Source organism: Eublepharis macularius, chromosome 4 (genome assembly GCF_028583425.1).
Source record: "Eublepharis macularius isolate TG4126 chromosome 4, MPM_Emac_v1.0, whole genome shotgun sequence".
Taxonomy (NCBI): domain Eukaryota; kingdom Metazoa; phylum Chordata; class Lepidosauria; order Squamata; family Eublepharidae; genus Eublepharis; species Eublepharis macularius.
The window spans coordinates 128,681,498-128,697,234 of record NC_072793.1 but is presented as its reverse complement, the minus strand read 5'-3'; the positions used below and the strand labels follow the sequence as shown (position 1 = coordinate 128,697,234).

At 39.9% G+C, this 15,737-nt stretch overlaps 1 protein-coding gene across 4 annotated transcripts in view; it reads right to left on the bottom strand.

The window, feature by feature from the left end:
• The window catches only part of RAD18 (RAD18 E3 ubiquitin protein ligase), a 182,116-nt gene that overhangs the window by 55,372 nt on the left and 111,007 nt on the right, over positions 1-15,737 (bottom strand). For 3 of the 4 annotated variants that reach the window (XM_054977684.1, XM_054977686.1, XM_054977687.1), the window contains one exon: positions 635-697. The exons of the other annotated variant lie outside the window; for it this stretch is intronic. In XM_054977684.1, the coding sequence (XP_054833659.1) occupies positions 635-697 (63 nt within the window). The remainder of the gene's footprint in view (positions 1-634; positions 698-15,737) is intronic. 4 annotated transcript variants of the gene reach the window in all.

Sequence of the window (15,737 nt, the reverse complement as noted above, 5' to 3'; positions counted from 1 at the left end):
TACAGTTACTTATAGTTAGTAGTTTCATATTGTTGCCCTGAAGGGCAGTATATAAATCGAATGTTATTGTTATTGTATGTGTGTATTCCTCAGGGAATACAATAATCACAAGGCTGTTTTGGTTGCTGGTGATTGAAAATGTAGCTCTCTCTGAGCTGCACAGAAGTACCACTGAGCTAGATTCATTCTAAAGAGTCTATATTTTTGTTAATTTTGTGGCTAGTAGATCAATAGTGCAAAGATCACTGGTGGGTATAAGGAAATTTGAATGTCTATAGATTCCTATCAGACCCCCTTCCGCCCTGAATGTACAGTATTCTAAAGAAGGATTTTTACTTGGAACTTTGTAGGGATAAGCACTCCCTGTACATAATAATTGTTTTACAGGCCATCTACAGACATTAAAAAATAAAGAGTGAGAGAAAATAATGGATACTCTGATTTCAATGCCAATTTTTAATACCTATGACAGTCTTCAGTTTTTCAAATTCATATCAGGGTTTCAGAGTTGAAAGAAAACAGAATATTTAGTATATTTTCCAGTTTAACTGGCCACATTTTCTGCTAGCTAAGTGATAAAAAGAAATCAATTACAACTGTTAAAGGCATGAAAACAGTTTTGTAGCACTCTTACTTATCTGATGAGCCTGAACAAATCCCAGCAATTTCCAAATCTCTTATGATGTCTGAACTTGAGCTGAAAGGCAAAATGAAATTTATTTTACATTGCTTGTTGAAAATTGTCAGGAATTCCAATAGGAATAAAGAAGCCATACTCTAGGCAAAAGTAAGTAGAGGAGAAAAGCACATTTCACTAAGACTAACAGTATTGATGGGATCATCAGAATCCAGGCTGCAGCAAGAAGGCCATATTGTTCCTTTCCCCTTTGAGGAGGCACTTCCACTTGAGGAAGAGAAGGACTGAGATTTTTTCTTCCTCCTCTCCCCCATGATGCTCCTGGGTTCCACTAACTGATGAGGGGGAAATGGAGGGGGGGTACAGAAGAGTGCAGTAGGAGGGGGGAAGCCAGCACCTATGCTAAACAGTTCCCCTCACTCTGCATAGAATCCATATATATTTATCCTAATTAAATCTGCAACTATACACACACACACTGGTTGCGATCTCACCCCTCCCTGATTCTCTACTAGCAGTACAGACCTACACAGAGCTACTCCAGTCTAAGTACACTCAAATCAATGGGGCTGGAAACATTTCCCTTCTGGCAAAGTTGAAATATCAGGGCTCATACATTCCTGGCTGCAGATATACTCAAATGATGGTACAGAAAAAAGTTCAGAAGAGGAGCAAGTAAAGCTATGTATGAGTGAAATTAGTATTTTATATTTTATATAAAAAATTATATTTTATATTACAAATCAGTATTTTATATGTTTGGTCTGTAGGCAAAAAACAAGACATAATTTGTTAAAATGTCAAATTTGGACATTACAACAAATTGTGATCAGCCTGAAGACTTACAAAATAATAATAATAATAATAATAATAATAATAATAATAATAATAATAATAATAAATACTGAAAATGGTATGCAAGGAGGGAGCAGTGCACAAGCCCAAGGAGTTCAGGCTTCTTATCACAGACAAATTGTATTTTTCATGACATCTGAACGCAGCATGTGAATGCTGCTCCTTTGGTATTGCACGATCTGTATCCAGAAAACACAAATATTTATAACCGGGAACTAGATAAGAACATAGAATCATGAACTATGCTCTTTGGCATAGAAATTAGTTTTCTGCTAAACTTGCCACTCTGTGACTGCTGTAACTATCACTCAGAACTACTGCAGTCCAAAGACCAGATTATATTTTAATGTCACAAACCCATTTTCCACTTCCAAGATAACTTCCAAGACATCTGGAATAAACTGTATAAGAAAGTAGCTTTCACATTACACTGCTTCTTCAACACAAATAGTAATGGTAAGTTAAGTAACTCCTAGAAGTGAACAAAGCAGCTTCAATATAATGCATGAACAAGCCCCAATTGTTAAGCAGTTAAATATTTTTGGAGGTTTGCTACAACCAACGCTTTCTTTGCATTCTTAGGGTTCTGGGGGGTGGGGGGCACCAGTTTCCATGACCACTTCATTTACTACATTTTATTACAGTTAAAGATTAATACAAAGTGTTTCTATGGGAAGGGACACTCAATTGACAATACAATCCTATCCAAAGTTACTCCAAACTAAGCCCACTGAAATCGTTCAGCTTAGAATGGGGTAACTCTGCATAGGACTGCACAGCATGGTGGATCAAGGCATGGTGGAGCCTCCTGTTCCTCTGATGGCCACTGGATGCTAGAGAGAGGGGTACTTTAAGCAGTGCAGGATCAATGAAGGGTGGAGGAGTGCTTGGCTGCTTCCCACTTGATCCCTCTGATGACTTCAGTCACAGAGACTCTCAAACTTGATATTCATCTACTGAAATCTAGTGGGCTGTTTATTAGCTTTCATTAGTATAAACCTGGAATAGCTGGGATTGTAATTTTAAAGCACATCAAACTTCCATGAAAACAAGTACTATGATAATGGATTAATAGTTTGCTGTCAGGCATTGTAACAGATACAATTATAATCTATGTATGTTAGGTAGGTGTAAAATATACTTTTTACAAGGCTTTTGATATAACTATTAAACTATTACTGATTATTAATGTTGATTTTCATTTAATCAAGAAGTCTGTAGTCTGGAGACTGTAAAAATTCAACCATTTAGCATCAGGTGGACTTGGGATTGTCCTCCTTTCTGTTAAGAGGTTCCTTAAAAGTATTTTAATGGTTTCCATAGCAGAATCAATTCACTTTCCTGTTCTGTGTCATTAAACATAAAAAGCCAATCACGGTTATAGCTTTGCCAATGCAGTAAATATTTTAGTATTTTGATTCTCACTGCAAGTTATTTTTAAATACACATACATTCATTCTAAAATTGCTGCAGTTCCCCAGACACGGCCAAATTTAGAAGTCTAAATGTGATTTTTATGTTATAAAATGTCTTTCTATGGACAGACCATTTTTCCTTAAACAAAGACTCAACTGAGATCCTACTAGATTTAATGCAAAGAAACAATTACTACATCTTATGACTGAGGACAGTGTCCTGACATCTCAGGTCATTAGTCTCAAAAATATTTTATTCTGAGTCTTCCCAAACCACTGAAACTCATATTCAAGCATATCTTCATCTAAGACCAAGGATTTAGCATGGAACTTTCCCTTTTGCTCCTTTCTTCAAGACAATGAAGGAAAAGAACAGTTACATTCACCCACAACATGGATTATTATCACAAATAGTTTTCGAAGTAAATAACTTTCCTTCGGACTACAATTTTAATTTCTGAGCACCCCCTCCCTACAAAAAGTACTCCAAAATATTGTAGTCTACTCTAGAGAAATAGATCATGTGGTACAAACTGTTTCCGGAATGCCTAGGGTAAGGGATAGCACATATCAATGTTGCTCTCAAGAGAAAAACACTACATTTAGAAAACCAACATTTTTTGAAGAAGCGAAGCCTAAGCTTCTACTAAACAATGAACTTGCTGTTTGGATCATATGTAACAAAAAAAATGTAGTAAAGGTGCTTTAAATAGTATCTTATGCTCATAAACTGAAATCACTGACCTACTGACACACCCTCAATTTGCACCGTTCTGTCCAAAGACTGATCTGACCGTTGCAAATATGGAATTTTTAAAAATGTGATCTCTATATTAGCAAGCACATAAAGCATTCATATTCTCATCAGATACTTGAATGGAGGCAAGTATTTTTCTTAAAAATAAGACTTTACAAGTGGGGGAGGCGCAAGGACATTCAGGGAATGATGGGAAATGTAGGCAGCTTGGCGGAATGTTGGACAAGTGACAGTTGAAAAGTCCATTGGACAGCAGTCAGAGAGCGAAGCTGCGAGACCAGGATGCCTACATTTCCCATCAAAACTTGAGGGAAGCTGACAAGTGTCCAATCTGTGCCTTTTGTCACTTGTGGTTCTGCTCTCATTTTCCCCACCCCACTATTTCCTCTTTCCTTTCCCTGAAAAACCCCACAGCCTTTTTCTCAGCTTCCTTTTCTTCTTCCCAGCCACCAACCAACCTACTTTTATCTGCCTCTGTTATCAGCCTTCCTTCTTTCCTTCCCTTGGTAGCCTCTATCTGGGAAAACTATTGCCCATTTGTGAGGCCCCTGCTGCTCAGCCAGGACCAGTTGTGCAGTGGAGAACATGCAAGGACTTCCAAGGGGCACCTCACTCCTCCCATCTTCCCTTCTTCACACTATTTCCCTTTTCATTCCTCCTGGCTACCCCCATATCCTCATCTGTCACTGTTTCTTCTTCTCCTTTCCACCTACCAACCAACCTACCTTTTATCATACTCAGACACGTCTTTGGCTATACTGATATTTATTTCATTTATACCCTGCCTTTCTCCACAATAGAGACCTGAAGCAGCTTACATCATTCTCCTCTCCCCCATTTTATCTTCACAGCAACCCAGTGAGTTTGTTTAGGCTGAAAACATGTGACTGGCCCACATTCACCCAGTGAGCTTCCACAGCAGAGTGGGGATTTGAACCTGTGTCTTCCAGATTGTATTCTAAAACTCTAACCACTACACCACACTGGCTGTAGTGGGTGGTTGCTGTTTAACAGTAGCAAGCAGTGGACCTGGATAAGCTACTTAAGCTACAGAAACAGCTTCTATTTTGGGGGTGAGTTTTAACCCCGTGTTGTATTTTGTTTGTTTTTCAGATTTATCTGCAAACCTGTGACTTTTCTCAAGTTTACAGAAAGATTTCCATTCACAGCTCCAGTCTCTGGATTTAAGTATCCTTCTGTTTGGTGGCACTGAGAATTAGATATATTGATGATAAACAGTTCATCTGGTCCTGCTGTTTAACTTTAACTTGCAGGCATAAATCACATGCATGGGAGATAATTATAGATCCATTCTAAACAAATGAAAGAAAAAATAATATAAGAATTGTGATTAAAAACAGCCAAAAGATCAACTTGCTGTGTTAAAAATTACACTGTTATATATGCTTAGTTAAAATGTCAAATACAAAAGAGAACACTTGTGGAGGGGAGGAAAGAAGCTTTGGCATACAATGGGCTAAAAGGTTTCTGCTCAGCATGGAAGACCCTCTAACATCTCGCCTTGAACATTTGTACAAACCATGAGCAAACATACCAGTAATTATATTATACAAACAATTCTACAAAGCAAATATCTAAAATTAACATTGGTGATTATTTCAGCAGAAAATAGACACAGCCAGCCCCCTTGTTCCAGAATGAATGAAAGATGATAACCCAGGAAGCTCATTGGGGGGGGGGGGAAACCTGAGCTTTCTTACAAAGCAATGGAATGAGCACATCCCACAACATCAAAGATTCCAAGATTTGAACTGCATCCATAGCATGCATTTATGTAAGGCTGGAAGGGCTGGTTGTTCTCCAAACTGAGCTTGAGATGTCTAACACGAAGGACTAAAACAAAAAATGTGCATATACTAATTATTCTCTGTAATAAAAAAAACCATTGGCTGGGCAGTAAAACAACAGAACCCCTGGCAATGGGGAATATTGTGCATTCCAGAACAGCCTGTGGGTATGTGCCATCAAGTCGCCTCCAACCTATGGGCCTACTGAACTGATAATGACTTTGGGAATTTATCAAGTGAAAATCTAAAATTCTGTTTCAACATTAAACTTTAAACCACACAACAAACTGGAAAGACAATCACAAAGGTGGACATATGTTATGACTTTCCTAAGCGATTCCATCTGGAGTAATATGTATTCTTTATAAAATTTGGAAATGTGGACAGGAAAAAAATAGCAATGCCAAAGAGATTAAATAACCAAGGAGCAATTTCTGGTCCAAACTCAGAGAACACCTACAGCTCAGAGAGCATCTTCATTTCACACACAATAAGGCCACTCTGATTGAATCTGCAACAATACCAACAGAGAAATAGCCTAAATACAAATTAAAATTCAAGTGTGTCCTTCTATGATACTGAGCCTTAAATATTCCTGATCCATTGATTAAAAGCCAGGGGCTGCCACATATCCATAATGATATTTTGGCATCTATTTGTTTTTTATAGCATTTCTGTTTATTATGCATTCCCTTCCTAATTATTTTCTTGCTAAACATGTGGTAATACATTTGGATTTCAGGCTCTCTGAAAACCATCTTTGGGTCTCTTTACATATTATGTTTTTCAGGTATATACATTAAAATGTAATGAGCTTTGTGACAAACATATGTTTCAAAATACCTGTGTCAACTCCCTAGGCTTGCAGATGTGCAATGAGTGAAGCACACCTTAAACCTTTACCAACTATGTAAAAAGACCCAAAGGTGGACCAGCCTACAGCAGGGCACTGAAGTCAGAGCAACTTCTGTAACTGGTATTCACAGGTACACTGTCTGAGAACTATCATGGATAGTTCCGATACTGATACTTACCACCAGCGAATTTGTCCAATAGCCTTTTAAAGCAGCATATTATTACGGCTACTATTACATCCTATGGCAGTAAATTTCATAACATAATTATGCTGTGTGTGAAGAACATCTTCATTTGCTCGCCTTGAACCTACCCATCCATTTCATTAGGTTCCCACAACACCTACTATTACAAGAATAAGTGTGTGTGTAGGGGGGGGTGTCTATGCACTTTCTCCACACTAGACATAATTTTATAAATCAAGGTAGGCAGCTGTGTTAGTCTGTCTGTAGCAGTAGACTAGAGCAAGAGTCCAGTAGCACCTATAAGACTAACAAAATTTGTGGTAGGGTATGAGCTTTCATGAGTCACAGCTGAAGAAGTGAGCTATGACTCACGAAAGCTCATACCCTACCACAAATTTTGATAATTTTATAAATCTTCGTAATATTTCTCCTTAGTTGTCTTTTCTAAAGTGAAAAACTCCAAACTCCAGCCTTTCCTCATGGGAAAGGTGCTACAGTGCTGGTCATTTTTATTAGATTCTAGTAGTTCTATAAGATTTTGAGACTGAAACAGCATTCCAAATACAGTTGCCCCATGGATCTATACAAGAATATTACAATGTCAGCCAATTTATTTTCACTCCCTTCCTAGCATAAAATTTACCCTTTTCACCATTACCACACATGGAACCAGCATTTTAACTGAACTATTCACCATGATCACATATATCTCTTTTCTGGATTCCCAAAGCTGGTGTTGCAATAAATCTATCTACACATTTTTTATCATGTGCTTCCTCCTAAGGGTGCCACATATGATATTTCTCCCCATTTTGTTCTCACAAGCTTCTGAGGTAGGTTAAGCTGAGAGAGAATGACTGGCTCAAGGTTACCCGGTGAGCCTCACGGCTGAAAGAAGATTTGAACCTAAGTCTCACAGGCACTAGTCTGACATTAGTATATTGTCTCTTGTCTAAGATTCCTGTGAAAAGTTGGGACAGCAACTTCCTTTCATTGTGACAGTGGAAAAAAATAAAAACCAAAAGATCCATGTGGTTCAGACACACATTGTACAAGGAAGAAAATCCTCTCAATTCCTCCCCTCCCCAATTAGCATGTGATCCGGGGTTAGAATTAGTATAGGTGTGGCAGAAATATTCTTACTGCTGCTGCTGCTATTATGTGTGCTCTACTCAGATTTTAAAAACCATTTCAGATGACAGAGTTAGCTTGAAGCACTTGATTTCTAATGAGATTCCCTATGCGCAAACAATAACAATGATGTTTAATTTGATCACATATACTTAACATCGCATAATATATTGCAGCACTTAGGGATTAAGTTCACAAGCAAATAAACAAACTGCACATTTAATAATTTTTGTCCCTTTATTCCATGGCATAATTTTAGATAGCTACTGTGCAGTAATTCAAAAGTTAATCCAGAGCAGAGTAAAAGCCGGTAGGAACCTATTTCATTCTTGAAAGAATGCTTAATTTGCCATGTCTTCCAACTCCCCATCATGAGGGAGCATCTATAAAACAAAAGCCAGGAGATAATTGCTACTTTCTTGTTCCAATCTCAGCACACGGCAAACAGGTTACTTAAGGTCTTCATATGTTTCTGGGAAACAGATATTAAACCACGAAGGTAAAATGTCAGTTCCATTAAAAGTGACGTAATTGGATAGCTCCACTGGGCAGATAACAGCAAATCACTGTGTGGGCATCGCCCATATGCACTTGTTTGCCAACTACTGGCTGTGCTATTCAATTTAAGGACAAGGGGAAAAAAAGAAAAAGGAAGGCTGCACGATGCCATAGTTGAACCTTCAACTCATGGTAGTTGACACTTGTTATTAAGTACTTCTGAGTGCTGTGAAACTTCAGAAAAGTGTTAACTATATAATGACTGTGAGTAGCCATGTCCATTTATTTGGGACATGGAGGAGGTACACAGATTAACTGGTATAAACTATATTCTTTTCATACAAAAACAAAAACAAAAAAACAGGAATCGTCCAGATCCTGCAAGTTCTGAAAAGCATTCAGTAAGATTTCAGTAAGCAGGTCACATTTCCACCCAACCATGCTAGAAAGAGAAATTTTCTTCATTTTGTGAAGGCTGCTGATGACATGGTGTTGGTGTCCTTAACATGTATCAGTTCAAGGAGCATGTTGGACAAACTGGGCAACTTCTGTAAGGGCGAGGCCTTGAACATCAACTTTGCCAAGACCAAAGTAATGGTCTTTGGGAAGAGATCTCAGACTTAAATGGTCAATAGATGGCAATCTCAATAGATGGCACCCCTTTATCTTGGGGTGATGTTTAGTGAAACCCTCTACCTGGCAGTAACGAAAGCCTCCCTTTTAAAAGCCACTGGGGCTATCATTAAATTTTATACCTCGAAAGGAGGATTTTTAGTTGAGCTGCCCTTGAAACTGTTCCAGTGTAAGGCCATCCCGTAGCTTCTGTATGGTGCAGAGATCTGGGGTTGGAATGAATGTCTGATCTTGACCCTGAAACCAATCCAAAATCTCTTTTTAAAGTGAACTCTAGCTTTACCTCACAGAACTCCAGCGCCTCTAGGGCAGGCTAAACTTGGGTTACCTTCTATTAGAGCCCATTTGCACTTGGCCTTATTTAGATTCTGGAGAAAGCAAAGGAATCTTCTAGCTCACTCTTAAAACAAAGCAATGCACTGCTGCATTCAGATGCTATTTGCACAACTGGCTTTAACATCCTCTATCGTTATTCTCTGTGAATGAGTAAGTTGTTCAGGAGGGACCACAGCAGAGCCTCTATTTTTACCAAAATCACATTTTCTAGCCTTAGACTGGCTTTAACTTCTCTGAGGTTTCAAACCATGCCCACACCCATTCTAGACAGTTGTTACACACAAATACTGATTGACCATTTTTGTATTTGTGGATCTTCAGTCCCCAAAGACCTTCCACATTATTTTTTGTTCTGCCCTTTGTATACAGGGCCAAGAAATAAACTGATACCTCTCCTGTGATGGAAAAATTAACCCTCCTTTCTGGTTTGGATCTATATGTCTATGCTATTCTATAGCATAGCTCATCGTGGCAGCTAAGAAAATCCTGGTTCAAGCTGTGCTTAACAGTTGAGACACCTTCACCTACGTATAATAAAGGCCCTAATGTGTTTTAATGTTATTTTATCATTTATCATAGTTTTATCATTTATTGTTCATTGTTTTACATATGTGTTTTATTTGCTCAACTGTGATGGCCTTTGGCCACATGCAATAAACATTATCCTGAGTGAAGGAGTTTTCCATACACACTTAATTGGTTCTACTATGTAAGACTGGAGAAGAATCCCAGCACAGGAGACAAGGAACTGATCTTCCATTAACAGTATGAATTTTTTTCAAGTTGGCTGAACTATAGCAGATGGCTACATATCCTTATCTCATATATCCTCAAAATAGGTACTGGATAGTAGGTAACAATTAGCCCCTTCTTCAAGCCTGATCAAATATATAGAAAGAGCTTTTTTACACACCTTCTGGGACTGTACCACTTCAGAAGGTAGGTGGAAAAATTTCATGTTAAGGAGATTCCTTGTGCTAAGAACTCTTGGCTCATGGAAAGATAATATATCAGGGAGAAGGCTAATCCAGAATCTCTCTCCTTGAGGTTCTGACATCTGGTCTGCCAGCTGACTTCATCCTCAGGTATCTTTCCCGCCCCCCCCCCTCAGCCTCTCTGGAACTGTTGGGAGCCAGGCCTACTCAGTTAAGATACCTGTTTGCCTACTCAGTAAGATGGTTCCATACCTCAGTGGGGAAGAGAAAAGGCCTCACAAGACAAGGTTGATTTGGCATTCCTAATGGGGTGAGTTTTGGTCACTGCAGATTCCTCTAGGTACGAGGCAGGGTCCAGGAATAAACCTGTATAACCTGAACATTTGATTAACCACAGCCCCCCATTCCCCATGATTTCTGAATAACGACGCTTTTACTGTACAATTCCTGTCCCAGCCCCCAGCCAGGATTTGCATATAACTGTGAATATTACTAGGATCTGATAAAAGTTCTTGAGTTGTTCGTGAAAACGGTCTTTAAGAAAGGTGGCTTTCCCATGCTTAAAATAAATAAATATGAAGATTGAGAAACCAGAGACATGGACACAGATATTTAAATTGGTACATACATACAGTTAACACTTGACATGGTTGCAGCCATTATTTTCATTATTTTGGACTTCCAACACAAAGTCCAGAAAAAATCTTATTTGTGATCATAACTAGAGATGGGCACGAACAGCAATACGAACTAAAAAACTCCACGAACAGCCCGATCTGCTGTTTGTGAGGCCCCATTCTAAATGAACAGGTGGTTGTTGCGTTCGTTGCTGTTCGTCAAACCAGACAGTCTGGCACCTGCAATCAATTCCCATGGCAACTCAGGCAGGGATTGTCTGAACTCTGTCTGAACTCCTGCCCTGGAAACCCCAATCTAAGACCAATTTAGCTTTATTGGCAGGTCTTCCTTTCAGGTGTAGACTGGAGCTCCAAATTTGTTACAAGAGGAAAATACCGGGGGGAGGGGGGCTCACAGCTTTGGCTTTCAGGGAGAGACAGCTGCTGTTAGAGAGACAGGGTGAGTGCACTGGAGCTTGAATTTTCTTTGTGTGTGGTGGGATATGGATCTACCCCTTCAGGTTCCAGGGCTGCTGCCAGGCTCTGGGGCCAAGCTATTATTTATTATAGGTACCTTTCCTGCTGCCTGCTCAGGTAGGGTTTCTGGGAGTGGTGCGGTAGGGATCTACCCCTTCAAGTTCCAGGGCTGCTACCAGGCTCTGGGGCCAAGCTATTATTTATTATTGATACATTTCTTGCTGCCTGCTCAGGTAGAGTTTCTGGAAGTGGTGCAGTAGGGATCTTGTTAGGGGTGTGCAGCGGGGAAAAATTCCGTTTTCCCACTTTGGGTTTACTTGAAGCAGGAAAACAATCTGGAATAACCCAAAACCCAAAGCAGCAAGCCACTTCGGGTTCGGGTTGCTGGAAATCGCTTTGGTATGCTTTGAAGTGATTCAGAGCATACTGAAGTGAGATTCCATTTCCCCCGAGCCCCCCTTCCGCCAACCCCACTTACCTTCTGAAGGCTGGAGCAGGCCTTCTGCTGCTGCCGCCACGGCCAGTAGGGCGGTGGGGAAGGCTACAGCCAGTGCCTCTGCCGCCTACACTGCCGCTTCGGCCTCAGCAGCGGCTGGCAGGGCAGCAGCGAACAATGGTGCCTCCCGTGCCGCTGCCAGAAGGATGCCCCAGGTAAGTTGGGTGGTGGTGGGAGGAAGGGCAGCCGGGCACCCTTTAAAAAGGCCCCGAAGCTTCCCAAAGCAATCCAAATTGCTCCGGGAAGCTTTGATTCAATATTTCCTAATCAGGGCCATCATACTGGCCCCGATTCAGAAATACCGAATCTTTACGAATCAGGCCCAGTTCGTGTTTTTTTTCCAAACCAGGTACCCGAAGCGTACACCCCTAATCTTGATGGCTGGAGGAGAGCCTGCTGGCCCCCATGAACAATGAACAACGAACATGTTCATGACAGGATCGTGTTCATCAGTGTTCATTGTTCGTGGATGGCAACAAACAACGAACACCATGTTCGTTTTTTTTTCTGTTCGTGCCCAAGTCTAATAACTATAACACTGCCGTGCTAGTGCTGACAGGCCTCTCTTACTCCCTGCTCTGGCAAACAGTGCTTGGACATGCAAGTAAAGCACAGCCCTGCTGAGAAACTAGAAAGGAAGTTGTTTTGGTGGAGGATCCCATTTGTTCCAGCAGGAATCAGGGGTGTGCACTTCAGTGCGGTGTTCAGAATTAAAAATCAAAATTTAGCTGATTTGGTAAAATCCAAGTATTCCAGCTCAAAATAATGAATACAGAATCAGGTTGCCTCAGTGTTTCTGCAGTAGGAATCAGCTTTGACTTTTTCCCCATAGGAAAGAAGGAGTGGCTGGGGACAACTTCTTTGGAAGCCTATAAAATTGCTGGCCCCCAGGATCTAATATTTATGAATCTTGGGAGGTCTTTAGAGGACAGTTATGAGTAGGTTCCCTCCAAATTGGTGAAGAGTGGTTGAAAAATGAACACCCCCCCCCACCGCCCCCTCTCGAGTTTCCCATAGGAAACAATGGCCAAATCTTACTGAATTTCTCTTATATAACCAAACCAAACTAGGGAATCAATTCATTATTCAGAGAATACCATTTTTTCCTCTGGTTTGATATTCCCCATTAGGAGTTACTGAATTTGTGTGTGTGTGTATGTGCATGTCCCAACAAGGATCCCTTGCTGCTCCCCATCGCCCTCTTAAGCGGAGTTCAGAGCCCCCTTTGGTAGTACATCACAACCTCCTAATCCCACCCCCTGTTTATTGCCAGAGGAAGTATCCAAACAGGGGCTGCATTCATAACATGAGTCACAACAAGGTGTGTAAGTAGGAATTAGGTCAATTGCTTTCTCTTGATTAATACAACTTTATACTACTGGGTAAACTCTAGAGTAGATACAGATTACAGGACTAGGGTGCAGACTAACAAAGGAAATAGGGAAAGATTGCTAACCTGTCCTGAGCATCTGATCTCGCCTTCCCACTGGGTTTGAATGGGTGTGTGCATAAAGATGATTCTGTCCTTCTCACCTTCTCATGGTCACACTTCCCCCATAGTCTCTCTCTCTCTCTCTGTCACTCTCTCACACACACAGAAGAAGGGACAGCTCCTTTTCAGGTCTCCCTCCCACATGTGTATAAAGGTCTTAACCAATCTAGGTCTTGGGTTATGGCAGAAACAGCCCACCAGAACACACTTAGTCAATAGCGAGGTTCTAGCATATCAAAGAGATTTCCATGTTTTCACTCTTGGCTGTGAAATTATGGCTACCCAGCAAGATGTGGTTTTTCCCAGCCTTGGTACCAAGGCGAACACAAATCAATCTCCTTAAATGTGACTCTCCCCCTCCACCATTCACAACAGCAACAATGTTTTGATATCGTGGAAATCTGGTTTCTCTTTAAGGTGCTTCTGGCCCCAAATCTTGCTCTTCTATTACAGACCAACAGTCCAACACAGTTTCTCACCTGAATTGCCTCCAAATGAATTCTTATAGCATTGCTCCTGACCTTTGCAGTAACCTTCCATAGAGAAATTTTAATAGCATGGCTGACACACCCTGGCGGGCTCAACTTATGAGGAGCTGGATTCATGTGTTAAGGTTTTTTTACTTGTTTCTTCTCTGCTGCTCTTAGCCAAATTGCAGGTTGCAAGAATATTCTGGATGTAGCTGTAAAATATGTAATTCCTTTAAAATATGAGGCAAGTATTAAAAATCTGTATCTTGAAGTAAACAGCCATTCTTTATCACAGCAGGAAGAATTAGGGTGAGTTTTAAGAGATCATTTATTAGGTCTGAGTCGATTCTGAGTGACTGGTTCAAATAATCAAATGCTAGCTATTTAAAACTGCTAGTTAAGTTTCTCTAACATACCAATAATCTGTTAAATAGCACTTTTATTTAATCTGCAAAGGGTGTCACAACTTTCTTGGCTCCACTATGTAGAAGGATCATTTTTCATTTTCTGCATATGAGGAAATTGGAGACATCCACTTAATAGTTAGCTATAGTTCAAACAAACCTCCTAGACCATAATCCCAAATTCTGTCCACTATACTGTACTGTTGGATCTGCTTGATCATGGTTTTCCCTACTTTCCCTTCCTCCCAGGAATCCCTTCCGACTGCAAGAAAACTGAATTTATATATTTATTTTATTTATTTATGTTATTTATAGTCCAGCTTTCTCACTGAGACTCAAGGTGGATTACACAGTGTGGATCAGTATAGTCAATTTCAAAGACATTTCAATACACATGTACTAGAGTATATATATGCACATTTGCAAAAAATTAAAAATAGCAGAAATCCAATAGAGTTGAAGAAATGCTGAAACAGAGCACAAGTAATTCTGATATATTAAACAACATAGGCTCTACCCAATAGGCTTATACTTACAGCAATAGTAGTAAAGTCTATAGCTACTCCCTCTCGCTGTACTAATGCATCTCTTTGAGACAGCTTCCTTACAGTTCAGCCCTCCTATCTAAGTAAAAATGCTCTCTTGAATAATTCAGTTTTGCATAAAACCAGGATGGCGGGAGCTTTCCTTACCTTTTCAGGTAGGTCATTTCAGGAAGGAGTGCAGAGTAATAGTCATACATGTTAGATGGATGCACTGAGGAGGGCAAAAGGCAGGAAAAGAACTTTCACTCCATTCCTTGCTGCTCATTGACCCACATGAGACATGACTATTACTCCACATATCTCCCACAACACAAGGAATTAACTTTCCCAAAGTCAGAAGGGACTGCCAAGAGAAGGGGAAAGTGAAGTTCTGTGACCACGAGTGACTTCTATATGTTAGATCATATCACTCCACATAGCTAACTGCAGAGGCTCTTCAGTGGAGAAATTCTCCAACAATTAGCTGATAGGATTGCAGAACTTGATTCAAGTTTATTTAACGTAAAGTACTTCCTTTTACATTTACATCTTATTAGTACAAGCCGCACAGTTCTGTTGTAAGTTATCATAATGTAAGAGGGTTTTGCAGTATGTGTATCCCTTTCTAGCACAAAAGCTCAGTCCTCTTCCATGCCCTGAAACTATCATGATCTGCAATATTTTATTTTATTTTTATTTAACGTAGATATATGAAAACATGGCTAGAATTTGTCTTCAGAAGTGGGAAGAGCCATACGGAACTGATATGGTATATACCATCTCCATTGTCAAACAGCACTGAAAAAGGGTACAAGAAAATAAACTGCCATCTCTGCTGACTAGTGACTATCAGTACACTCATTCATTTTTATTATCCATGTATTATGCGCCCATTCAAAGATTTAAAACTATGAAGTCTAACAAATACACCTATACTTCTCATAAAATATAAAAACAGATACAACGATTCTACAATTCTGATCCTAAAATAGCATAAAACATTGTGTAAAGTTGATCTTACAACAGAGGGGAACACTTCTAACCTTACAAGAAAACTAGATTAAAGTTCACTATTATGACCATAATGCAGACTCCTTAAGAAAGACCTGATCCCTGTAATTGATGTTTGTCAAGTGGTCATCTGTGCAGTCACACATGAGAATATGAGATCTGTGCATGTGCAGTCCTGCTGTAAAGAATTCTATAGCTCTT